Here is a 26,077-nt window from a genome sequence, read left to right as displayed (position 1 = left end):
TTTAGATTACTTTTGTAATTCCAGGCCTGGATCCTAGATCCAGTCCTGGGTCAGTTCTCAGAATCAGCTGTTGAAAGTAGACTTTGGTACTGTAATGATTTTTAACTAATATTTAGCTATTTCAAAAGTGAGCACTTAGAAAATATTTCAGAGCAAACAATCAATGATTCCCTATGGAAGAAAATGTAGGTTACAGGTACAGTAGGTTATCGTTACTTTTGTAGTCCAGTACTGGGTGCCTAGACTCAGTACTGGGACCTTTATCCAAAACAGGTAAGTAATTACGTTTTCAGATGTTATACGATTTTTGAAGAATATTTAGAAATTGCAGAAATCAACACTTAGAAGAAATTTCACAGAAAAACAGTCAATGGTTTCCTATGGAAGAAAAATGAGTTAAAGGTAAGTATAGTTGTGGGTACTTTTCAGAGTCAGTGTTGGGCACCAAGATCCAGCACTGGGAGCTCACCTAAGAGCAGGTGAGTAAATTCGTTTTTGTCACTCAGCTGATTTTTGGTGATTATTTGAAGATTTGAAAAGTCCACACTTAGAAGAATTTCCAAGAAAAAGCCAGTCAATGTTACCCTATGAGGAAAATGAAGTTAGCGGTTTAAGGGTAAGTACTCGACTGGCAGAGTTGAAGTTCTGGGCATAGACTCAGGGGTCCCCCAGTGTCAGGTAGGTACAGTCAGTTCACCCTCAGTGGTTTCAGGACGGCCGGGTGCAGAGAGAGTTAGGCCCAAGGTTATCCTATGAGGGATAGGGGGGCCTGGGTTGGTGGCTGCTGTCGGGCAAGCCACGCGGCTGTGGGGGCTGGGCTCCTGGTCACTTACTCAGGGCAAGTGGGGAAGTAGGTTAGAGTAGAGTTTTCACTGCCAGGGCCACTCGGGCGGCTGGCTGCAGGGTGCTTTTGAGCCGTCGGGCGCTCAATTGATTTCTATGGGAAATCTCCGGTTTGGAAAAAGACTGCAGGCTCGGGGACGAGGACTCTTCAGGTGCCACCACCACTTCGAGAGGTAAGTTGTGTAGTTGGAGGATAGGTAGGTACCCAGGGATTGGACACAGAGGGCCGTGGGGCGCCGGGTGCAGGGGTGCCTTTTGGTGTCGGGAAATCTTACCCTCTTGTTGATCGCGGTTGGGGTGGCACTCTGTTCTGGGGCTGCAAGCTTCTTCAGGATAGTCGAGGGGGGTCCTTGGGTGCCAGACTCGGGGTCACAGTCGCCGTGGGGTCGTCTTCGTGGGTTTAGTTCTCTCCGGCACCGGCCAGGCGTGGCGGGTGCAGAGTGGGCTGGGATCGCGGTTCCGGGCTGCTGCCAGGGGTGAAAGGGTAGGTTCTGAGTAGAGCCTCTACTCATGGGGGTCCCAGGGGATCAGAGTTCAAAGGTAGCCAGGTTCTCCGGGGTTTCTGAGGTTGCTGGCCACAAGAGATGCCGGGTTTGGAGCAGGAGCAGGTTCGAGGTCGACAGGCCGGTAGGGCTGGGGCCAAAGCAGTTGGTGTCTCCCTCTCCTTTGCAGCTGCAGGGCAGGTCTTCTTTTCTTCTCGCTCTTCTTGTAGTTTCGGAATCTGGAATCTAGGGAAGGAAGGTTCAGGGTGCCCCTAAATACTAGATTTAGGGGCGTTACAGGTAGGTGAAGGCCAGGGACCAATGGGTCCTTGTCCTGGGGTGGGTACACCCCCTATCCTGCCCCTCTCCTGTGGGAGGGGGGCAGTAGCCTAATCCTGATAGGGTAGGGCCTCCCATCTTCAAGATGGCGAGAGCCCGGAGATGTGCTTCACCTCGCCTCCCCCACCTGAGGGGTGGGGTGGGCAGGCTGGCACATCCCCTGTCCTTGTATGGGGTTTCCGGCCAAGCTTCCCGCCAGAGTGGGGGGTTGCAGTGGCCTGGGGAAACTCCTAGAGGCGGCAGGCCTTTGAAGCTTCCCTTTGCTCATCCTGGGGCAGGAGATCTATCACCTCACCCAGGATGTGCATTGTTGCAAGCCCGGGAGAGCAGGGGCTCTCCCACCCAGGGGTCCAGCAACGTGTCTTCTGTGTGGCAGCCTGGGCAGCCTCATGCAGACGTGGATTGTAGGTTAGTTGTAAGGGGGCATCTCTAAGATGCCCTCTGGGGTGCTTGGTATATTAAATCTCACACTGGCATCAGTGTGAGTTTAATGTGCTGAGAAGTTTGATACCAAACTTCCCAGTCTTTAGTGTTGCCATTATGGTGCTGTGGAGCTCGTGTTTGACGAGCTCTCAGCACCATGTACTCTTAAATGGCAGCACTGCACTTACAGTGCCCGGGAATGGACCTGGGTACTGTAGGGGCACAGGGCTCCTGCGCCCACACCATGGGCATAAGGCACCCAGCCAGAGGGGTGACTGACATATGACTTGGCAGTGTGGGTGTTGGGCATGGCACACAGATGTGTGCCATGTCGACTCTTCATTTTGTCCTGCACCCAGACACTCAGCCTGCAAAGGCAGTGTGTGTGTGTAAGGGTACAGGGCCCCTAAGGGTGGCACAATAAGTGCTGTAGCCCTTAGGGGTCTTCCCTGGTCACAAGGCCCTGGGTACCTAGGGTACCATTTACTAGGGGCTGACATGTGGCCAGGGTTTGCCAATTTGGAGTTTGTGTGTATTAAGGAAGGAACATAGGCCCTGGGCACCTGATTGGCAGGAGTCCAGGGTACACTCCGTCAAAATACATTCAGCAATTTAGCAGAAAGTGGGGGCATACCATGCAAGAAAGAGGGCACTTTCTCACACACAACTGCACAGTTTTGGGAATGATTTGCCACTGGCGATCTGGTTAGCAGAAACCCAGTGCACTTCCAGTCGAAATCACATAAAACACCAAGCAAAAAGTGGGGGTGACCATGTCATAAAGGGCATTAATAAAAAAAAATGACCCCAGTTCATTCAAAGTTTTTTTACCAAAAATAAATTTATATTTTCAGTTTCTGAAGTCGTGAAACAATACACTCTACATTTCATGTATGGCAACATAAAACTACTGTCTTATTTGCAATCTAATTAGCAGTAGTTACTGACATTTCTTACATATACAACAGAGCCAACCAATTGTTTGGCCAGGCGATGAATTGAATTCATACAAACTTAAAGAATTTTCTAGGCTACCAATGCCTCTTAGTTATGTAAGAAAATGTCGCAGCGTCGACGTTTCGGTCTCACTCTTGAAGAACAATCACAGAGACCATCCTCAGGACCGAAGTTGCACCATGAATTGCAATATGAAAATCAGCCTGTTCTAGAACTTTAGAGCAGCGTATGTACAGTGTTCCTTGAGAAACAATCCGGCAGTTACAAGCCGACGAGACGGCAATACTCGTCTCCTCCGTAAATTTAATTCACCTTCTGATTCAGACAGCTCCGAGTTCTGCCTCTTACTCCCTAGGTCAGTTTTTTTTTTTTATTAATGCACTATATGAGTTCTCCCCGTCTTTGCTTGAGTCCTAGGAAATTAAGATCACTTTGTGACTTCCTGAATAAATAATTAATTTGTTACTAAATAAATCCTCAAGGTACCTATTGTATTTAACTGATCTACCCAATTCCTTGGGGAATAGTGGGTTGCCCTATTGTGATTACATGTCATAAAGGGTCACTTCCCTACACTGCTTATACACCACAATGCAATAGGAGACCCCTAACAGTATGCTCTCTGCTGAGGATAAGTGGCATGCGGATCTCAACTTGCCGTTAATAGACAAACAAAGCAAATTCTGCTGGTCTCAGACTGGAGCACTTTCCCCTAACTACAGACTGTGACTGATGAACGTAACATTTTTCCATGGAGTATATTATACTCCAGCCACCCTATACCTACTGGGTCTTAAACAATATCGAAATTGTGCCCGATGCAGAACGAATAGTTTACCTGTCGGTGCAGTTTTGCAATTTTGCAGCTTGAAGATCTTTCTGGATTCACTATGCTGTGCATTATTCCGCGATCTGGTGGTTGGATCCGGATTCGTAGTTTTTTTTTGTAGCCCAGGTGGGCGTCGACGTCCCACCATTTGGTGCACCTCTCGTGACGTCGTCGTGCTTCCTGCGGAAGTCCCACCTTTGGGGCGCCATCTTCGGGTTCTTTTTTCCTCTCGTTTTTGATTCTATTTTTTTTCTTCCTTAACCCTAGACGTTTTATTAATTTTCCTTTTCAAATTTCCTTTAGTAATTTTATTCTACTTATCTTCCTTGTCCTTCCACCTCTTTCTCCAGCCTCATCTTCCTGGCGGAGGTGAGTGGGTGGGTTCGCTAGTGAATCCAGAAAGATCTTCAAGCTGCAAAACTACACCGACAGGTAAGAAACTATTCGTTTTGCAGCGTGAATCTTTCTGGATTAACTATGCTGTGCATAGACTTTGTAGCGGTTTGTTATCTTTGTGGCGGCTGGGTGGTAGATGAGTGTTGGCCGTTGAATATATGTTGAAGCACCTTCAGTCCTACTTGTGCTTCCTTGTTCATCTGTATGTCCACGCAATAGTGCTTAGTGAACGTGTGCACTGAAGCCCATGTTGCCGCCAGGCATATGTCCTGAATGGGCGTATTTGCCAGAAAGGCAATAGTTGGTCCCTTCTTCCTTGTGGAATGGGCTTGTGGCCCTTCCGATAGCTCCTGCCCTGCCTGTTTGTGGTAGAATTGTATTGTCAGTGCGATCCATCGTGCAATGGTGGCTTTTGACACAGGTCTACCCATGAAACTAGTTGCAAAGGAGACAAAGAACTGCTTGGTCTTCCTGTGCTCCTTGGTCCTCTCAATGTAGTAAATCACTGCCCTTCTAGCGTCTAGAGTGTGCAGTGCCCTTTCTGCGCTTGTTGTGGGGTTCTGAAAGAAACTCGGTATCTGAATTGTCTGGTTCTTATGGAATGCCGACACCACCTTAGGCATGAACTGTGGGTCCGTTCTCAGTACAACCCTATCTTTGTGTATCTGGATGTAGGGCTCTTGCAGTGTCAGTAGCTCGCTCACTCTGCGCAGCGAGGTTATCGCTACCAGGAAGGCTGTTTTCATTGTCCGCATTTGCAGCGTGGCCTTGTGGATGGGCCCAAACGGCGCCTTCATAAGTTCAGTTAGGACCACGTTGAGGTTCCAAGCCGGCGGCGGCATCCTCTTTGGTGGCGCAATTCTTTTTGCCCCTTCCAAGAACCTCTTTACTACCTGTGACGTAAAGAAACTTCCTCCTCTCTCCCCTCGTGTGCAAGCTACGATCGCTGCTAGGTGTACCCTTAGGGAGGATGAGCATAGGTTACCTTTTAGTAGGTGTGTGAGGTATCTAAGCACCGTTGACTCTCTTGTCATTTTATTCTGTAGTTTATTTCTGCTGCACCATATTGTGAACCTTTTCCATTTGTCCCTATAGCATTCGCGTGTTGTTGGTCTCCTTGCCTCCCGCAGCAATCGCATAGTGCTTGGAGGTAGGTGAAGGTGCGCAATGAATATGCTACTTACCAGTATGCATCTGTTCTTGGCATGTAGGGCTGCTGACATTCATATCTGTGCATAGATCGCCGTCTAGTGTTGGGTCCGGATGATTGCACATTGTTGTCCTGGAAGAGTCTTCGAAGTATCACGAGATAGGTGGCTCCTCCCCTGCACTACAGTGCGCATGGGCATCCTCTCCATCCTTAGATTGTTATTCGCCATTGTGGCAGTGATGGAGTAGATACAGTAAGTGATGACCATGCAATACAGTAATTCTGAGTGCTGCAGCCGCTACAGGCGCCGGGGAGGAGGGTGGGCGATATGAATGTCAGCAGCCCTACATGCCAAGAACAGATGCATACTGGTAAGTAGCATATTCAGTTCGAGGCATGTGGGCTGCTGAATTCATATCTGTGCATAGATTATATAGCAGTCCCTCCATTAGCGGCGGCTGCCCGTGCCAGCTGCAGCAGTCTGAAAAAGAGTTTTGAGAACAGCCTGTCCTACAGCTGCCTGCTGTTTTGAGTGTACATCTACACAGTAGTGTTTGGTAAATGTATGTATAGTGGACCATGTGGCTGCTCTACATATTTCCTGCAAAGGAATGTTTCCTAGGAAAGCCATGTACGCCCCTAACTTTCGTGTTGAGTGGGCTCGTGGGGGAATCGTTAATGTGCGTTTAGCTTTTTGATAGCAAATTTGAATACATTTAACGTTCCATCTGGCTATCCCTGCTTTGGAAATGGCGTTGCCCTTGTGTTGTGGAGAAAAGGCAACGAAAAGTTGTTTTGTTTTCCTCAAATCCTTTGTTCTGTCTATATAGTACATGAGGGCCCTCTTTACATCTAGTGTATGGAGCATTCTCTCTGCGACATTTTGTGGATTTGGAAAGAAAACAGGCAGTTCAATAGTCTGATTCATGTGGAACTGCGATATCACTTTAGGCATGAATTTGGGGTTGGTACGTAGTACAACTCTGTTTGCGTGAACCTGTATGAATGGCTCTTGAACGGTTAGTGCCTGGAGTTCACTAACTCTTCTTAACGAAGTGATTGCCACTAAGAAAGCTACTTTCCAGGTGAGGAATTGAATCTCACATGAATGGAGAGGTTCAAAAGGTGGACCCATTAATCAGGTGAGGACCACATTGAGGTTCCACACTGGTGCCGGTGGGTGTCTCGGGGGAATCACTCGTTTGAGTCCCTCCAAGAAGGCTTTGATGGCAGGCACTGAAAAGAGAGAGGTGCTGCCTGTTTTGAAGATAGGCTGCTATCGCGGTTGAATGTATACGTATGGAGCTGTATGCCAGATTCCATGGGTATAAGTGTAAGAGGTAACAGATGATGTTTTGAATGGATGCGTCCAGCGGGTTAATGTCATTGTTGTTGCAGTAAATGACAAACCTTTTCCATTAGGCCGCATAGCAAGCTCTGGTTGTGGGTCTCCTGGCCTCCTTGATGATATCCATACATCCAGGTTAGATAGCCAAACTCTAAGACTTCAGGAGCCAGATTGCCAGGTTCAGCTGTTGCGGATCTGGGTGCTAAATTTCGCCATGGTTCTGCGTTAAAAGTGCGGGTGTGATCCGCAGCCTTTGATGCGGCACCACGGAAAGTTCTAGAAAGGTGGTGTACCATTGTTGGCGTGCCCATGTGGGAGCAACTAGGATGAGTGTCAGTGAGTGTTGTCGCAGTTTGCGTGCCACTAGCGGTATTAATGGGGGAAAAGCGTACGCAAATCTGCCGGACCAGTTCATCCATATCGCATTGCCCTGTGACTGCGGATGTGGGAACCTGGCGGCAAAGCTTTGGCATTTTGCGTTTTCGTTTGTGGCGAATAGGTCTATCTCTGGATGACCCCACTGTTGAGTACGGCTGGAGTACTGACGGATGTAGCTCCCACTCGTGCATCTGGTGGCTGTGTCTGCTGAGCAGATCCGCCATCTGGTTGTCCTTGCCCGGGAGGTGTTCCGCCATGAGGAATATGTTCCTCTGAATGGCCCACTCCCACATGCTCTGAGCCAGATGAGACAACTGTGGAGAGTGTGTTCCTCCCTGCTTCTGTATGTAGTACATGGCAGTCATGTTGTCCGTCCGGATCAACACGACTTTGTTGCATAAGTGTACTTTGAATGCCTTCATGGCTAGGAAGATTGCCATCAGTTCCAGAATGTTGATGTGCATCTTCTTTTGCTGTGTCGTCCATAGTCCCTGCACTGTGTAATTGAGTACATGAGCTCCCCATCCCTGGAGAGAGGCGTTCGCCGTCAGTATTATTTGCGGAACAGACTCTTGGAACGGTCGGCCCTTGCAAAGGTTTTGTGGATTCCACCAATGCAGAGAGTTGTATGCCCGAACGCTCACCAACACTAGGTCTGTTAATTGTCCATGAGCCTGATTCCATTGACGTGCTAAGCACTCCTGACGCGGGCACATATGTAGTCTCGTGTGCGGGACTATGAAAATGCAGGAGGCCGTCATGCCGATCAACTGCATGAACACTCGCGCTGGAAGGGAGTGTTGAGGTTTGAACTTTGTGATCAGCAGTTGCATGCTGTTGATCCTCACTAAATTTGGCTGAGCTGCGGCTGCCAGAGTGTTTATGGTCGCGCCCAGGTACTGTCGTACATGTGCGGGTTGAAGATGTGATTTTGGGTAATTTAGTGAGAATCCTAGACTGTGAAGAAGGTGAATGGTGAGGGACATGTGGCTGGCACATTGCTGGGCTGACTTTGCCTGAACAAGCCAGTCGTCCAGGTAAGGGAAGACGTGAAAGTGCTGTCTCCGTAGATGTGCAGCCACTGTCGCTAGGCACTTGGTAAAGACCCTGGGTGCTGTTGTTACGCCGAAGGGGAGAACTTTGAACTGATAGTGGTGATCCTGAATAGTGAACCTGAGATATTTCCTGGGCGATGGGTGTATGGGTATGTGGAAATGCGCATCTTTCAAATCCAGTGTGGCTAGGAAGTCTCCCTGACTGAGTAACGGTAGAACCTGCTGTAGGGTGAGCATATGGAAATGCTCTGATAGAATGTAGTGGTTGAGGGGTCTCAGGTCTAGTATAGGTCTGAGAGAACCGTCCTTTTTTGGGATTAAGAAGTACAGCGAGTACACCCCTGTCCCTTGTTGCTTTACGGGCACGATTTCTATTGCACCTTTTTGCAGCATACTTAGTACCTCCTGCTGCAATAATGCCAAGTGCTCTACGGACATAGGACGGTGCTTTGGCGGTATGTTGGGTGGAGTGGACGTTAATTCTAGACAGTAACCGTACTGGATAATGTCCCTGACCCACCTGTCCGTGGTGATGGTTTTCCACACTGACAGGAACTGTTGGAGTCTCCCCCCGACAGGTGTTATGTGGTCGGGGGGCAGGGAGAAGGCGTCACTGTTTGTTTTTGGGGGAGGACCTGGTGTTGCCGTACCCACGTCCTCTGCCTTTGGTGCTGGATCCACGATATCCACCTCTATTGGTTTTATAATAGGTACTTTGCGTACCCCCTTTATTGTACTGCTGCTGGGACCCCTGACCTCTAGCTGCTCCTCTATTCCCGGGGCGACGAAAGGAGCCACTACGAAACTGCTGCGACTGCAGAGCCCCCATTGATTTTGCAGTTTGTGTCTTTCTTAATTTTTTCGAGGGTAGTGTCAACCTCAGGGCCAAATAAATAGTCTGGGTTGACCGGTTGATTTAGGATATTGTTCTGAATCTTAGGCTTGAAGCCTGAGATTCTTAACCATGCGTGCCTTCTCAACATGACGCTTGTGTTGATGGCCCTTGCTGCAGTGTCGGCTGCATCCAGTGCGCATTTGATGGACGCATTTGTAAGGAGTTGTCCTTCTCTGATAAGGAGCTCCGCTGCCTCTTTGTATTCATCTGGCAAATGTTGTAGCAGTGATTCTAGTGTGTTGTAGTGGGACCTATCATAACGGGCCAGGAGTGCCTGGGTGTTGGCAATGCGCCAGATGTTTGCCGCCTGCGCTGCTATCCTTTTGCCTGATGTCTCCAGCACTTTGGACTCCTTGTCGGGGGGAGGAGCATCACCCGTTGTCTGTGAATGGGCTCGAATGCGAGCATTAGCAACAACCATGGAGTCTAAAGGTAACTGACCCCTAATGTACATAGGGCCTCCGGGTGCAGGCTTGTATTTCTTTTCGATTCTGGGGTTCAACACCCGTGCCCTGGTTGTTTCTTTAAAAATGTCTTTTGCAGTTTTTAGAACTCCCTTCAACATTGGCAGAGTTTTGACGGTTTTCTCAGAGGAGGCGAAAGTGTCCACTAAGAAATCTGCTTCTACAGCGTCAGAATGGAGTTCCACTCCATGATTGGCAGCAGCCCGTTCTATGAGGGCATTAAAGGCAGCAGTGTCCTCTGTGGGAAATGTCTTTATATTGTAAAGCTGCGTGTCAGGAGTATCTGGTGCGTTACCCTGGTCGGTGGGGTCATCCCATGCCTGATCTGGGTCTTGCATGTGATCATCAGGATCGATATCCCCAGGGTAGGTGGTATCATCCCCTATATAGTCCTCTCCTGCGTCTGCCTCTGAATGCGTAGGAGAAAAGGACGGTGGATCCTGAAGGAAGGGTTGAAAGGTTTCATGAAGCACTGGTGCGGAACCTGCCGGCAGTTTGTGTTTCAAAGGAATTTTGTATGAGTCCAAGCCCTTCTCTGGTGTGATTTTCCGCTTGCGGAGCATCAACCTACCAGTGTCGGCGTCGATAAAGTGTGCCTGTGAAGGCTCGATATCGATTTGTCCAGTGGATAGTGACTGTTTGGCGGACACGTGTCAGAATTTCGAACATTTTCGGTGCCTTGGGCGGCGGCAATCCAAATGTGATGTGCGCCGGCGCAGAGTGTGATTTTGCGGCCTTGTGCGTTTCGGGACCCAACGTAGGTGTGAGGGTTGCCCGGTCTCTGATGCGTTGCAACGACGCTGAGACCTGTTGCAAGGTGAACGCAGATGGCGCTTTGGAACCGATAGGCACCTTGGAGGCAGGCGTCGAAGCGGCATCCGACTTATTTCCAGCCGTTGGGTCGTCGATCCGAAGGGAGGTATCGACGCTCGGAGTTGATGATTTGGCAGGCGCCGCACTCTTTGATGTCGACGTAGACGGGTCGACCACCTTGACCTTGGTGGGTTGGGCCGTAATCTTCGGTGCCATAGGCCGAGGCGCCTTGTGGGGACCGAGGGCCGCCTTCTTTGGCTCGGCGCCAGGACCTGTCGCGGTGAGCTCGGCACCGAAATCTCGTTTGGTGCGTTCGGTGCCGATGACCTGTGCCGGCGTCGAAGGAGTGGAGGGCTTCGAGGCCTTCGATCCGATCGCAACCTGTTTCACTTTCGGTTTCGATGTAACCGGTGCGACGGACGGTTTCGGTTTCACTGAAGGAAATCCAGTCGTCTTCGATATTAATGGCTCCTGTGAAATGTTCGAGGCCGGGCCATGAGGCGGGGCCGAAGAACCGTGTGACTGATCTTGGGTAAGGCCCGCAGGCGATCCCTCGACCTGAGCCTTATGACGACTTGGTCTCTCGGCCTCCGTATCGACGGGTTGGCCTAGCTCTTCGCTGGAGCCATCTTCCTCGGCCCCAAGGGCCTCATTGTAGTCTCCTACCTCTTCGACGACATCTTCGTCCTCAAAGATCACCTCATCATCGTCTTCCGATCGGGAGTCATGGTCGGAAGCGTGGCTGGAGTCTATGTCTTTTACGCTCTCGGCGTCTTCGTCCTCGGTGCTGAAGATGTTGGCCGGGGCAGGCACCGATTGCTGTGCCTCCAATCTCGCTGCCCGTCGATTCCGGAGAGTCTTCTTCGAGCGGAACCGGGCGCAGGCCATACATTTCGTCTCATCATGATCCGGTGAGAGACATTTGTTGCACACCGGATGGACATCGACGTGTGGATATTTCGCATGGCATAAAGGACACCTCTTGAAGGGAGTCCTCGATTCCATCGTCGATCGAAGTTCGATGTTCGGACCAAAGCGGATCCGAAAAGCGTGAAGAAGGTGCTAAAACACAAAATAAACTGGTCGATACCGAACGGGAACAATACCGACGAGATCTAAAGGCCTTTTGGCCTTAAACTAAAGTTTCCGAACTTGAGCTAAGATAAGCACATCCAAACCCAATGGCGGAAAAAAACAATCTAAGGATGGAGAGGATGCCCATGAGCACTGTAGTCCAGGGGAGGAGCCACCTATCTCGTGATACTTCGAAGACTCTTCCAGGACAACAATGTGCAATCATCCGGACCCAACACTAGGCGGCGATCTATGCACAGATATGAATTCAGCAGCCCACATGCCTCCAACACTAAGTCTTCAGGGCCATGCCGCCAGGCTGAGGCTCTCTGGCTCTGGATGCAGGACCTCTCCGTTCTGCATGGAGAGCAGGTCCTTTCTTCTTGTGAATTTGTGAGGAGTGCCTTGTGCCATTTCCACTATTTGAGAGAACCATGTCTGTCTTGCCCACTGTGGTGCCACTAGGATCAGTGTCATGTTGCTGGTCCTGCACTTGTCGAGCACCCTGTGTAACAGCGGTATCGGCGGAAAAGCATAGGCAAATGTCTTTGACCAACTTATCCATAAGGCATTCCCTTGGGATTGCTGTTCTGGTTGTCTGGATGCGAAGTTTCGGCATTTTGCATTCAGGCGTGTTGCAAACAGGTCTATTGTCAGTGTTCCCCACCTTTGGAAAAGCCTCTGCGTTTCCTGTCCATTGAGCTCCCACTCGTGGGATGCCGATGTCTGCCTGCTGAGCCAGTCTGCCTCCACATTGTCCTTCCCTAGTAGGTGTATGGCCAGCAGGTCTATCTTGAGTGGGATGGCCCATCTCCAAATCTGTGCCAGAGTGGAAAGGGGGAACGATTGTGTCCCTCCCTGCTTGTTGATATAGAACATGGTTGTAGTATTGTCCGTCTGTATCAACACTCTCTGGTTGTATAGCTGCTTCTGGAAGGCCTTCAGGGCTAGCAGGACAGTCTTCAATTCCAGGAAATTGATGTGTCTGACCGCGTCTGCCGGAGTCCACAGACCCCTCGTCCTGAGCTTGTCCATGCGTGCTCCCCATCCTATTTGTGATGCGTCCGTGGTGATGGTCACAGTTGGGTTTGGTGGTATCAAAGTCTTTCGTGTAGTTATGTTCTCCCTGTTCCACCATGATATCTCCTCCTGCACTGCGTGCGTAACAACCACTAGATCCTCCCAACTCCCGCTTGCTTGTGACCATTGCTGTTGCAACCATTCTTGGAATGGTCTCATGTGAAGTCGTACATTGGGGACTAGGTGGATGCATGACGCCATCATTCCCATGATCTTGCTCACTGTTCTCACTGTCAGAGCTCGCCCCTTCTGGTAGAGACGCGTCTCGTTCAGCAGGGCGATTGTTCTTCTGTCGCTGGGCATGACCGTTCCGTCTATGGTGTTGATCTTCGCCCCCAGTTAGATCTTCACCTGTTCTGGTTCCATTGATGACTTCCCCCAGTGTATCGAGAACCCCAGGTTTGTTAGTGTTCTTGTCACCCGTTCTGCGTGCTCCTCGCACTTGCCGCGAGTGCTTGCTTTGATTAGCCAGTCGTCTAGGTAAGGATACACATGAATCCCTTCCCTTCGTAGGTACGCTGCTACTGCTGCAAGGCATTTTATGAAAACCCTTGGGGCGGACTTTAGACCGAATGCCAGGGTTGTAAATTGATAATGATCCTGGTTGATGTTGAACCGTAACAGGTTTTTGTGCCATCTGTTCATTGGGATGTGCAGGTAGGCATCTTTGAGATCCACGGTGGACATGAAATCTCCGCCTCGTATTTGGGGTAGCACTTCTTGTAGTGATGTCATTTTGAATTTTTGCGTTTTTATGAATTTGTTTATGAAACGCAGGTCCAGAATGGGTCTTAGTGATTCGTCCACCTTTGGTACCAGGAAGTAGTTTGAGTACACTCCCTTGTTCCTTTCTCTGCATGGCACTGGTTCGATGGCCCCTTTTTTTAGTAGTTGTAGTGTCTCCTCCCTGAGATGAGCAAGCTCTTGACCCGAGCGTGGTCTTCTCTTTGGTTTCTTGTTTGGAGGCCTTTTCTCTAACTCTATGCAGTATCCGTGCTGTATGACGTTGAGAACCCATTTGTCTGAGGTTATTTGTTGTCATTGTTGAAGGTAAAGGCCAAGTCTTCCGCCTACCGGTGTTGCATGCTCGTAGGCGCTTGTTTTGTGTAACCCCCTCGGTGTTCTTACATTGCGCTTCACCCTTCGGGGTATGCTGGAGGTGAGCGTCTTCTTGCGTGTGAAGTCACTTAGATGAGGGTTGGTCTCCCCCTCTCCTCCTTTGGCCACGTCAGTTTCCCCTCCCGCTAAAGGACTGGCCTCGAGGCTGGTACTGCCAGTTCTGCTTCTGCTGTCCCTGCTGGCTGTGACTGTCACCCTGCTGTCCTTGCTGGAAGGTCTGGTGCGACGTACCCTGCTGGTTTCCTCCCCTTCCGTAGGGTCTCCGATTTGGGGTGCCTCTTCGCATCCCTCTGAATTGCAGGGCTCCCATGGACCTTGCAGTCTCATTTTCCTTTTTCAGTTGGGTGAGCTTCTCGTCCACAGTTTCCACGTACAGCGTTTCACCGTTGAAAGGGGTGTTCAGTATGTTATTCTGGACTTCCTGCTTGAATCCCGAAATTCTGAGCCAAGCCTGTCTCCTTTCAGTGATCCCTATGGCCATCAGACTGCTAGAGGTCTCCGCTACGTCCAATGCAGTCTTAATGCACGAGTTGGCGATATTCTTCCCCTCCTCCACTAGATGGGAAGCCCTTTGACGGTACTCTTCTGGGAGATGCTTGACTAGTTCCCCCATCTCATCCCAATGCTGGTACTGGTGTCTGTTCAGTAGCGAGTTTGAGTTTGCCATGCGCCAGTGCATTGCGGCGTTTCTTTCTACCTTCCTTCCAGTGAGGTCCATCCTTCTGCTCTCCTTATCAGGAGGTGGGCCAGAGGTCGCCGGCACATTGGCTCTTTTCCTGGCCGTGGAAGCAATGATGGAGTCGGCAGTGACCGATCCCTTGATGTACCGAGGATCCTGCGAGGAGTTCTTGTACTTCTTTTCCGTTCTGGGTGTGATGGACCGGCATGTTGCTGGGTCCTTAAACGCCTCCTTCCCTTGGTTCATCACGCTTTGGAGCATGGCGAGGAACTGGCTCCTCGTCTGGATGGGCAGCAGAGTTTCGAGTAAGAAGTCTGCTTTCGGCTTCTCCTCGTTCAATTTTACACCAAAGGCTGCTGCAGCACTCTTGACGACCATGTTGTAAGCCCCGATGTCGTCTGGCGGCGAAGGCCTCGAAGGATAAGAGTCTACGGGCTCTTCAGGATTTTCGGCATCAATGTCCTGCCAATCCAGCTGATGAGTCGAAGGCGCCGAGCCGTAGAACGACTGCTGATCCTCTTCCTCATCTTCTCCCTCATAGTAAGGGCCTTCTTCCTCCTCTTCAGGACCTCTCGACTGCTCTTCGGCGTCGAAATCTTCCTGTTCCTCGACGACATCCGTCGACGGGGCCGTTGGGATTTTGAATTGTTTCATTCTTTCGTCGAACTCCTTCTTCCTCTGAAGGATGCTCTCCATCTCCGCCCTTCTCTTTTTCTTTTCCATTTCGGAGATGTGCTCGGCGTCGACCGCAGGTCTCTTCGACGGAGCTTGCGTCGACGCGGCCTTGTCTTTCGTCGCCGAACGTCCCACCTCGTGGGTCTGTTTCAACGAACTCTGTCCCTCGGCGGTCTTCGGCATCTGGGAGTCCTTCTCGAAGGATCCGCTCGGCCTTCTGTCCTTGGAACCACTCGCGGTCATCGAAATTTTCGGCACCGGTGTTCCCTTCAAGGACTTTGACTCAATTTTTCGAGAGTCACTTTCAGTTTATCGGGGACCTTTCGGTGGTTTTGTACTCGACGTGTCTCTTACCTTGTCAGGCGTTTTCTTATCGGTCTCTGCGACTGTGCAGACATCAGGTCCCTCTGCGATGTTGTCTTCATCGTCGGTGGAGAGGCCCAGATCGTACAGTGACGGGGCCTTACCCTTGCCTTCCATGTTGAAGTTGGCTCTCCTCTGTCGTTCTCTCACCCGTAGAGTCTTCGGCGTGAAAGCGGAACAGGCGTTGCAGTCCTTGCTCTCGTGGTCGATCGGCAGGCAAAGGTTGCAGACCGGGTGTTGGTCCTTCTGCGCATACTTGTGGTGGCAGTTAGGGCAGAACTTAAATGGTGTCTTGTCCATTGCGCTCAGATCCTCTGAGTGCGCATTTTCCTATGGGCGTCGAAGAATTTCGAGGATCCCCTCCTTCTTCGTCGTCCCGGCTGTAATTCCTTCCTCTCTGTAGTCTTCTAAAAGTTATTTCGATGAAACTCGCGTATTTTCCTTCTTCCTTCATCTAAAAACTCTGGAGCTTCTCGATGACGATCCAGACCCAACGGCGGAAAAAAGAATCTGAAGATGGCGCCCCAAAGGTAGGACTTCAGCAGGAAGCACGACGACGTCACGAGAGGTGAACCAAATGGTGGGACGTCGACACCCACTTGGGCTAAAAAAAAAAAAAAAAAAAAAAAAAAAAAAAAGACTACGAATCCGGACCCAACCACCAGATCGCGGAATAATGCACAGCATTGTAAATCCAGAAAGATTCACGCTGCAAAACCCCAAATGCAGATTATCGTCATCTGGCCTGGTTATGCCCACGTGTTGCAGACCTCTGAGGCAAGGTGAGGGATACGGTTTGAAATGATTGGGTGTACCATTCCCCTTAACCCTCTCCGGGACTTTCTGGGATATGTCAAGGACATCTCATGTTCTGCCAGGAAGTATGCTGCCATGACCCTATTGTTGGCAAAAAGGTAGTGGTGTGATATACTGAGGCCGTGGCCCTCCCCCTAGCATCAGAGACTGGCAGCAAGATATAGCATACTGCAAAGAGCACCTGGATACCTAGAGGTAACGGATACCAGTACACGCACGGACAAAGGACATTTAGAGACCTTTCAGATCATATCGTCAGGCACCCCGCCTGGTGACTGGCAGGACGACATTCAGATTGCATGGAATGTAACTACCACGTGGGTGACATGCAAAATTGTCTGGTTTTGGCACAGACTGTATATTGCATGCTTGCCTAATAACAATAATGTGTAAGCCGAAGTAGTATGTAGTAGATGTTGTCAAGGCCACTGAAACATCTATCAATGTACAAAAATAGTATTTTTGGTTTACTATGCTATGGTCCTCTATGTGGAATGGGGAGGAATGTTTGTGTTATCTGTTAAATTTCAATAAAACTAGTATTTTTGGACACACTAATTCTCTTCTTACCTTCTTGAGTCATTTTAGCTAGTTCTGGAACTTCAACATAAAAGTTTTTCCGATATGGCTCGTACTCTATCTTCCCATGATCAACTGGGTCCAACAACTTTCGCTGCTTTGTTTGATAACCTGTTAAAGCTGTCTGAAGATCAACTTCTTCCTCTTCTGATGAATACTATACAAAATAAAAATAACAAAAGTTACCCATAAAAAATTATTACTGTGACACACAAGCATATACCAAGCGCAATAGCGTTTCAAACTTCAATACCAGATAGATTACACTAAGTAAAGTTAAACCTCAGAAACCCTCAACTCAACCTGGCCACGAATGTGAAAAAACGAGAGTTCATGACCCTCTGCAAACAAAAAAGGAAAAAAATATTTTGGCACTTGAATACAAAGGGACAGACACTGCATAAAACATTGTTCTGTTCAATTAATATGTTTACAGTAATTCTTCAATGTACGACAGGAGCACACAATGTCTTGATAAAAATATTTCCTTTGAGGTGTATGCATAAAATGTCATTCAGTGGTTGATGGCACAACAATACTTCTATTTTTTGAGAAATGGTGGGAAGGAGAATTGCCAGAATGCTCGACTTCAGGTCTACTAAAAAGAAAAAAAAAAAAAAAAAAAAGGATCCCTACAGCTTTAACTTGCAGCTTAAAATGAAAATGGAGAGCCAAGTGCCATGTAAAGACCACATTGCAAATATTTTTGTTGGGTAAGGGTAGAAGAACTTCATTCTGCATAACAAATTCTTAATGATACAGATACTAGAAAAAGATCTTTACATTAAGTTAGATTCATTTGTAAAGAACTTGTGCCTACGTGAGGATGCCCCATATGCACTTTTTGACAAGCTAGCTATAAATATCACACAGAGTTAACCTTAAATCACCAGGAAATTGTTATGTGATGCATTAGCCTACACTTGGTTATTAGAAGACCAAACAAAATTAGTTACAAATCAAAAGCAGACTTGATCATGTATTTAAGTTTCTAGCAAGTCAATAGTAGTGGGTTGTTGATGTTCTGGCTCCTTTTGGGACATCCCCCTTTCCCTCAGTATATTTAAAGAATAACTCTAGCAGCAAGATTTGCCTAGTTTATAAAATGAATCCTAAGCATTTATTTTGTCACTGGATAAGTGTAGTGATTCTCAGACCAGCTTTCATCACTGCAGTTCTGAAGAATACACCTACAGATGGTAAGTGTTCCAGCATCTCAATCAAATAATTAACCTCTCTGCTGCGGCTTTATTGATGGAATGTAGGGGGGACTGAAAACCGCCAGAGATAACTGAAACCAACAGCTGCTAATTAAAGATTTTGACCAGCTGAACTGGCAATCATCTGACTTTTGCATGTCAGGAGAGATAATAACTAACACTATGACACAGTCCTTGCCTTGTACCCATCTACATCACTGGACACCGTTAATCACACCCCTGTTATGAACTGGAGTACGTCAAAAGGAAAGCAGTATCTCCCCACATGTGGATCTACTCTTATGGCAGCAGGACAGTATGTCTCAGCATTTCAACTTGAAGTTACACAGAATTTGCACTTGTATCAACTTTCAATAGCTATGTAATTGACTTGATGAAGATAATTTTCACCATACTCTTCAAGCTGGATAAAAAAATTAAATAAAATCACTCAAGCTTTTATATGCTGTATTTGTGCACTTGAATGGCGAGAAATAAATCAAATCTCCGCAATATAGACATTTTCATATTGGTTCATCTAATTGTTCATTCCAACTGGAAACTCCGGCAATAGATTTATCAGCTTGCCCAAAGCCAATGGAACTGGGGATTCATAAATGACACTACCTTTTCCACAAATTCCACAATTATCATCACAAATCCAATCTTGACAATATCATTTCAAAACGATTTTGAGAGTATCTCAATTGTCAATTTCAGGCAAAGGCAGCAATCATCTTGAGCCTTGTGTCTGGACTGAAAACAGTAGCTTACAATGCTTCTACACCTCATTTACCACCTTCAAACGAATGCAGCACGGTAACTTCACAACCTGAAGGGATGCAATCCCATTCTGCATGCTATGCATATAATGCAATGGCGGTCTATTAGGAAGAGGAAGCGACCTAGACTATTTTCACTATGTAGAAAGCAACAGGCAAGTGGTATTTATATTGCACACAAACAAAGAATGACATTGCTATAAGTACTCCCGGGCGTTGCTCCATTAAAATCCTCTCTTAAGGACGACAATGATTGATCAAAATGCCTTTTCAAAACAGGTTGTCTCCCTCTGAAACTCGTTGAAGTAAACTTTAAAAGTGAAATATGAGCAATATCAGTTTGGGGAAAGTTAAGAATTAAGACTTTACAGAAGAACCTAAATGGCCTTATAACCTGAGTTCAGTTTAAAAACACTGTTCAAAAGGAACAAATGATGGACGTAATGCTGAAAAATGCAAACATTCACCCCCAGTCACAAAGATCTGGGTTTAATCCATCATTCATTTGCTCACAATGCCACCCCAGTTTGGACCCAGCCATAGGCAAATCAGTCTTGACCCTGCTCGTCATGGGAACAGACCAGCCCGAACTGCCAAGGCAGGATTTCCATGGACCAGAAACAAGCATCTTGGGATCAGTTTCGGGGCATCTCCCCTTATCAGCCAGGCTAGCTTGAATCCAGTGGTGCAGTGAGTACAGGACGCACGTCTGGGAATACCCTTCCCAATTAGGGCAACAGAAGCAAAAGGAACAAATGGATGGAATACTGAACAATGGAAACAATCACCTCCAGTCACAAAGATCTGGGTTTAATCCGTTGTCCTTTTGATCACCATGCCACCCCAATTTGGACCCAGCCATATGCAAATCAGTCTTGACCCGGCTCATCATGGGAACAGTCTAGCTCGAACTGCCAAGCCAGGTTGTTCCTGGACCACAAGCATCCTGGGACAGGTTTTGGGCATTAGTCACCCTGAGTGGGACGGGTATGACCAGACATGGGTCCTATGCTCTCCATGCCACTGGAGTCAAGCTAGCCTAGCTGATGAGGGGTAAAACCCCGAAAACGGTCCCTGGCCTGGGTGTTCGGGCTGGATTGTTCCCATGGGGAGCAGGGTGAACACTGATTTGCATATGGCTGGGTCAAAATTGGAATTGCACGGTGACCAATAAAACGACAGATTTAGGCACAGATCTCTGTACTGGGGTAAATGTTTGACATTGTTCAGAATTCTGTCCATCAATTGTTCTTTTTGCTTAAAAAAAAATTGTTCAGCAATACAAAACATAACTGTCCAGGTCCTCAATTTCCTGACTGGCTCTGTGTGAATTTTCTCATTTGACTTCAAAAGTAACTGTTTTTATCTACATCCAGCCTCTGAATAGTGCCTGGTCAGTGTCCCTTGGAATAATCATTCGAGTGCTGTACCCCAAGTTTCATGCCCTATTCTGACACAGTCACAAGTACAGTTGAAGCTTATGTCTGAAAATGCCCATTATTTCAAAGTGGTAAAAAGGCAATTGTTTTAACTATTACTGTGCACTATTGTATGGCTGCATTGCTGTTACATAATAGGCAAAAATGCCAACGAAAACTGAATCAGTGATTACAATATAGGTTCGCATCTTCTTGGGCCTAGGGGAAAAGTTCGAATTTGAGACAGACAATGAAAGTGTATTTGACATGAGCAGTTCAAGGTAACACAGAACAAATGATAATGCATGGCTCCAAAGGCCTTAAATGACATTGAACCATGGCTGAAGTTCCTATAAATCTGTGAAGCTAAGAAACTATACATAAGAACACAATGTGCACAGACTTGAGTCTCTCTTATATACTGAACTCAAATCTTTAAAATTTGAATTGGACTGCAATGTGCTTAGAAAATGCGGCATCAGAAATATGAATGCAATACTTAATAATATTGACAGCTCACCATTGGCTACTGAAGGTTGTCAGATCCCCCTCGCAGGCACGTTCCTTCAGGTTTTTACTTGTGTACAAATAAGGGTGGAGTCATGTGTGATTGGATATTTTTCTATAAGAGATGGGATATGTGCTGGGTACACAAGCGTGTGGTCTATTGGTTTGTTGTTTTTGTTTATTTAGCTGTTGCGCATTTATTTCCTAAAAATGAACCTGTTCCTATATTCCTAATGACGGACTTGCTAACCCATAATGCGGATTACTGTAGAGACCTCCTAACTTTTCCAGCAGGGCATTGTTGAGTTGTACGTGACAATTGGGGACTGATATTTAGACCTACTCCCCTTTTTCTGTAACCTATGACTTTCGTTCCTTTTGGGACTTGTTGTCGATAATGTGATGTTCTGTCAGATATAGTATATTGTCCTGCTTACTACCTGTAATCAAATTTTATTGTACAATGAAAAACTAATAAACAGATTCAAACAAAGAACAGAAATATAACTGCTATTTTGTGATGAGCAATTTAGCCAGCTTATCAAAAAGATAATTGCTAATTGCTATGCCAGCGTCCTTTCCTATTTTAAGCAAAACGCAAGGGTTTCTTTGGTTCAAAAACAAATATAATGGCTTAGTCTGCGTTCCAAAGACCAAGATGCACTGGATACTTTTGTGACATTAATTGGTGCTATCTGCTTTCCAATCAGTCAGGTATTGGATTTACTTCCAACCTCCTTTAATCAAACATTTTATTGAACTTGGAGGACGAGGTCTGCTCTGCACCGCTGCGAACCTTACCCAACGGTGACCATACTCAGTGAAAATTATGTGATCTGCAACATGAAAAAATGTATGTTTGTAAATCAGCAGATGAACATTCTTGAGTTACCTCCATTGCATCCTGGTCATTCTCCATGAGTTCTCCTTTTTTCTTCTCTGCATCTGCAAGTGCCTTTTTGGTTGTAACAACAGCGACTACTTTTGTCACATTTGGTCCGGATTTCTAGTTCCAACAAGAAAAACAAAGGCAACAAGAAACAAAAAACAGATTTTAAAATGTACTGCAATAATACAGTCACTGGTATATGAAAATAACGAAACGTCATCTGCATTTTTAATTCTTTACTAGTAATTATTTTTTTGTAAAGTGTTTGAACACCCTCTGGGGTACATTACGTTCCATATCTACCAATGTATATACTATATAGACTCAGTATGTTGCATTTGTGAGTAAATATTTACCAGTACACCAATTTGTGCAATGCTTGTGACACTCTATGGGCTTTAGTAACACTAAAAATCACTTTTTCATTTGGTCTAATTTTCCTTCAACCACTTCAAAATATTTTATATAATTCACTGTATAAATCATTGAAAATGTTTCTCCTAGCAAATAGCTCTGTTCCTAGCTGTGAATGAATGCAGAGATGCTGCATGAAATGTAAGATGCATCCACATGGCAAAATGCAAGTCAATTGTGAGTCAGGTGGCTAAACATCTTTCTTGAAAAAAAATCCACGACTTTTACTGGTGTGCATAATGCTGTAAAATGCATTCATAGTCATGTGAAATACAACAGTGGAGTATGGTAGTGTTCTATGAGCTAGATAACTATGACAGAAACGTACAACAGATCAAATCCGAGCTAAGTAATCTAAAGATTATCAAGCGAACTTGCTTCATGTTTCACCTGCATTACAGTGATTTATTGAAGGTGATATTTTCCTTTATTTATGTAAACAGACCGAACATACTGACACATGGTAATTTCCGAGCCACCAAAGAGAAGAGCTTAAAGTACTTGCCCCACTAAACAAAATAACCTCTTTCTGGGCGCTACGGAGTTTGCCTTCATCAAGGTGGCAAGTTCTGATGTTTCTCTAGAGCAGAACCCAGTTAATCACTGATAAAGACTAATTTGTGCGTCATCTCTACAGGCATCAATGAGAATCTAAATAACCGTGTAAATTACGCTATTAGAGAATGATTGGAATGGCGGAAGGTGGAAAATGTAGGGCATCTCAGCTAGAAATGAAGTAACCTATACCAGGACAGAGTCCTAGAGTCAGCCGAAGAGCACTGGTTGAAAAACAGTATCAAATTTAGCTCATTAATATCAAGCTGCACTGCATTCATGGTCAGGAATCGGGTGCAGATAATCAAATACAGCTACAGCAAGAAGAGCCGATTCCGTCCCATGAAGAGATTCGAAGTCAGCTTAGCCTGGTCAAGTACTGGGTTATTGTTAAGAAAATAGATTTGACGGTTGTCTTCTTTTCAATAATTTTAGAGAAAAAAAAGCAACAAAAATTGGTCTAAAGTTGTAAAGAAATTTCAAATCTACTGTAGGGTTTTATCAGCAAAGGAACAACCAGGGCTTTTTCCCATTTAGATGGGACCATCATTAAGGAACTACAAAGGACCAACACTGAGGAAATACATAAAGTCTAGAACAGAGATTCTTAATCTGGAGTCCAAGGAGACCTACTCAGAAGGCCTGTAACTGCATAGGAAAAAAACAAGTTACTTACCTGTACGCTGTGGTTCTACTGTATTGATATCTTTCATAGATTAACGTACTTTAATCGTCCCAGTCGTGGAGGTGGGAGTTCCATAGTAATTAAAATTGGCAGCGTAAATTAAAAGCATTGAACAGCAAAGCCAAACCCCATGAGATTATATACCAATCCACATTGTTTTAGGTAGTACCAAACTTCAGCCAATCAGAGAGCAGCCCCCGCCTTAGTCGTCTCCTCCAGAGCCACCACACCTCAGATTTCAGAACCAAAGTGTAGTCATTACAGAATACTAGTATCTCAGTCAATCAATATGGTGAGCGTATGAAGGGGAGGTGGGAGAATCGCATGTGACTATGAAAGATATCAATATTGGAGAACTACAGTGCATAGGTAAGTATCTTGCTTTTTTTCCAGTACTGAATCTTTCATAGATTCACATGCTTTAATCCGAATAGCAACTAGATCTAATATGCATAAAAAAACAATTGCAGAGGCGGGTAATATAATATAAAGGTTGTAGCCAATAAGCAAGAAAAATACTACAACTTAAAACAATAGCTCACCTTCTAGAAATAAGTTGTGAAGAGCTACTGCTTGGCCCACTGCTGTATCTTGGTTGGTATTGCATCTAGGCAACAGTGTCTGGTAAATTTATGCCTGTAACTCCATGTCGCTACCCTGCATATGTCAGGTAATAGTACTCCAGCAAAAAGAGCTGTAGTGGTCGCTACACTTCTTGTTGAATGAGGACATACTTTAGCTGTAAGCAGTCTTCCTTCCGTTTTGTGATGGAAAGTTATAGCTGCTGATACCCATCTTGCTATACAACCTTGTGACATAGCTTGGCCCTTTCTTAGTGGGGAGTAGGAGACCAGAAGCGGATTGGATTTTCTGAAAGTCTTCGTTCTTTCAATATAAAATTTAAGGCACTATTTAGCATCCAAGGAATGAAGTGCTCTTTCTGCGTCATTTGAAGGATTTCTAAAGTATGTCTAAGACAATAAGTTCATTAAGGTGAAAATCTTTTGGAACCTTCAGTATGAAATTAAGGTTCGTACGTAGAACAACCCTGTCCTTTTTAAACTGCAGGTATGTTCTCTGTATTGTAAACGCATGTATTTCACGAATTCTTGTAGCCGAAGTAAGGGCTAACAGGGATGTGGAATTCCTATAGCCCGACGCCCAGGACACATTGTTTGGGGTCAAGGGAAGCAAGTTTTCATTTTGTCCTTGGGCTAAGTAGACCCAACCCCCTGCAGCACAAACCCTTTGGCTGCCAGTTTGCAGTACCACATTATGAATCAGGGAAGGGCACTGTGTGCAATTAAGGTAATTTTTTTTCAATATGTTAACGCTGTTCAAACTAGTATTTATGGTTCATTAATTGAAAGCCTTTATTATTAGTGTGAGCGCTCCAAATAAATGTAAGCTCTGACTGCACTACCGACAGTGGTTCAAGTATAAAAAGGTGTACACACATTTTCAAAGTTTAGCAATATGAGACTATGTATAGTGCTCCCAGAATGCTCTCTGATTTGATGCAAATAGTTGCATATACTTGAAATCAAGAATTGATGATTCTTTACTTTCAAATGTTCATAAAAAAATGAAAGCAGGAAAAAAACATTTTGGTAAACTGTAAAATTTCAGATGCCATTTCTTTGCAGCATCATTTAGTAACACGCTTTGATGCATGCTAGTATTTCCCAAAAATATTCATAATGTGAAATCAGTGTACCCAGTTTCAATAAGATTATGAGAAACCCATATCAACAAGCATTGGCAAAGCCAGTAGGTCTGAAATTGGTGGTCGGCTTTTTAGTTTAATCACTATGTGACTTGTTTTGGCATGGTTCTTGTAAAATTGTATTGGTGTGAGAGCTGCCGGGCCCTCACCATTATAACAAACATTGGCAAATTTCAAAATTGTTTTTGGTCTCAAAAAGCACACACTGCCACTGAACAAAACTACTTTGTGTGCCGATATGCTCCTTGTGAAAGAGCAGAATGCTGTCACTCACACAGAGAGAGGGGGAGAGAGAAGGAGAGGGACCGTTTTAATAAACACAAAAGTCTCAAAATGGCAACCATGGTATATGTCCTCGCATTAAGTGCGGCTATATGGCTTTCATGAATTCCCAAGAATTTACAAAAGTAGGACAAGAAGGAAAATGCTACTTGGTATCAAACTTCTCAGCACATTAAAACCGCACTGATGCCAGTGTGGAATTTAATGTATCAAGCACCCCAGAGGGCATCTTAGAGATGCCCCCTGAAACCTAACCTACAATCCACGTCTGGTCTGGGAGGCTGCCACACAGCAGACATGTTGCTGGACCCCTGGGTAGGAGAGCCCCTGCTCTCCTAGGCCTGCAACAATGCACATCCTGGGCGAGGTGCTAGATCTCCTCCCCCAGGATGGGCAGGGGAAGCTTCAAAGGCATGCCGCCTCTGTGAGCTTCCCCAGGCCACTGGCAGCCCCCACTCTGGCGGGAAGCCTGGCCGGAAACCCCAAATAAGGACAGGGGATGTGCCAGCTTGCCAACCCCACCCCTCAGGTGGGGGAGGCGAGGTGAATCACATCTCCGGGCGCTCGCCATCTTGAAGATGGGAGGCCCTACCTAATCAGGGCTAGGCTACTGCCCCCCTCCCACAGGAGAGAGGCAGGATAGGGGGTGTACCCACCCCAGGACAGGGACCCATTGGTCCCTGCCCTTCACCTACCTGTAACACCCCTAAATCTAGTATTTAGGGGCACCCTGAACCTTCCTTCCCCAGATTCAGAAATACAAAGAAGAGCAAGAAGAAAAAAAGATCTGCCCTGCAGCTGCGAAGTGGAGGAAGACATCAACTGCTTTGGCCCCAGCCCTACCGGCCTGTCGACCCTCGAAC

The 26,077-nt window shown here is 46.5% G+C and overlaps 1 protein-coding gene across 1 annotated transcript in view; it reads right to left on the bottom strand.

The window, feature by feature from the left end:
* Nucleotides 1-26,077, bottom strand: part of DDX46 (DEAD-box helicase 46) — a 1,041,144-nt gene that overhangs the window by 796,948 nt on the left and 218,119 nt on the right. Inside the window, exons 7-8 of the mRNA XM_085617987.1 lie at nucleotides 21,556-21,669; nucleotides 16,749-16,914 (exon numbers count right to left, since the gene is read on the bottom strand). Of these exons, the coding sequence (XP_085474113.1) occupies nucleotides 16,749-16,914; nucleotides 21,556-21,669 (280 nt within the window). The remainder of the gene's footprint in view (nucleotides 1-16,748; nucleotides 16,915-21,555; nucleotides 21,670-26,077) is intronic.

The sequence above is a fragment of the Triturus cristatus genome, chromosome 7, assembly GCF_964204655.1.
Source record: "Triturus cristatus chromosome 7, aTriCri1.1, whole genome shotgun sequence".
Taxonomy (NCBI): Eukaryota; Metazoa; Chordata; class Amphibia; order Caudata; family Salamandridae; genus Triturus; species Triturus cristatus.
The sequence above is the reverse complement of the archived record's forward strand: the minus strand, read 5'-3'. Positions and strand labels throughout refer to the sequence as shown.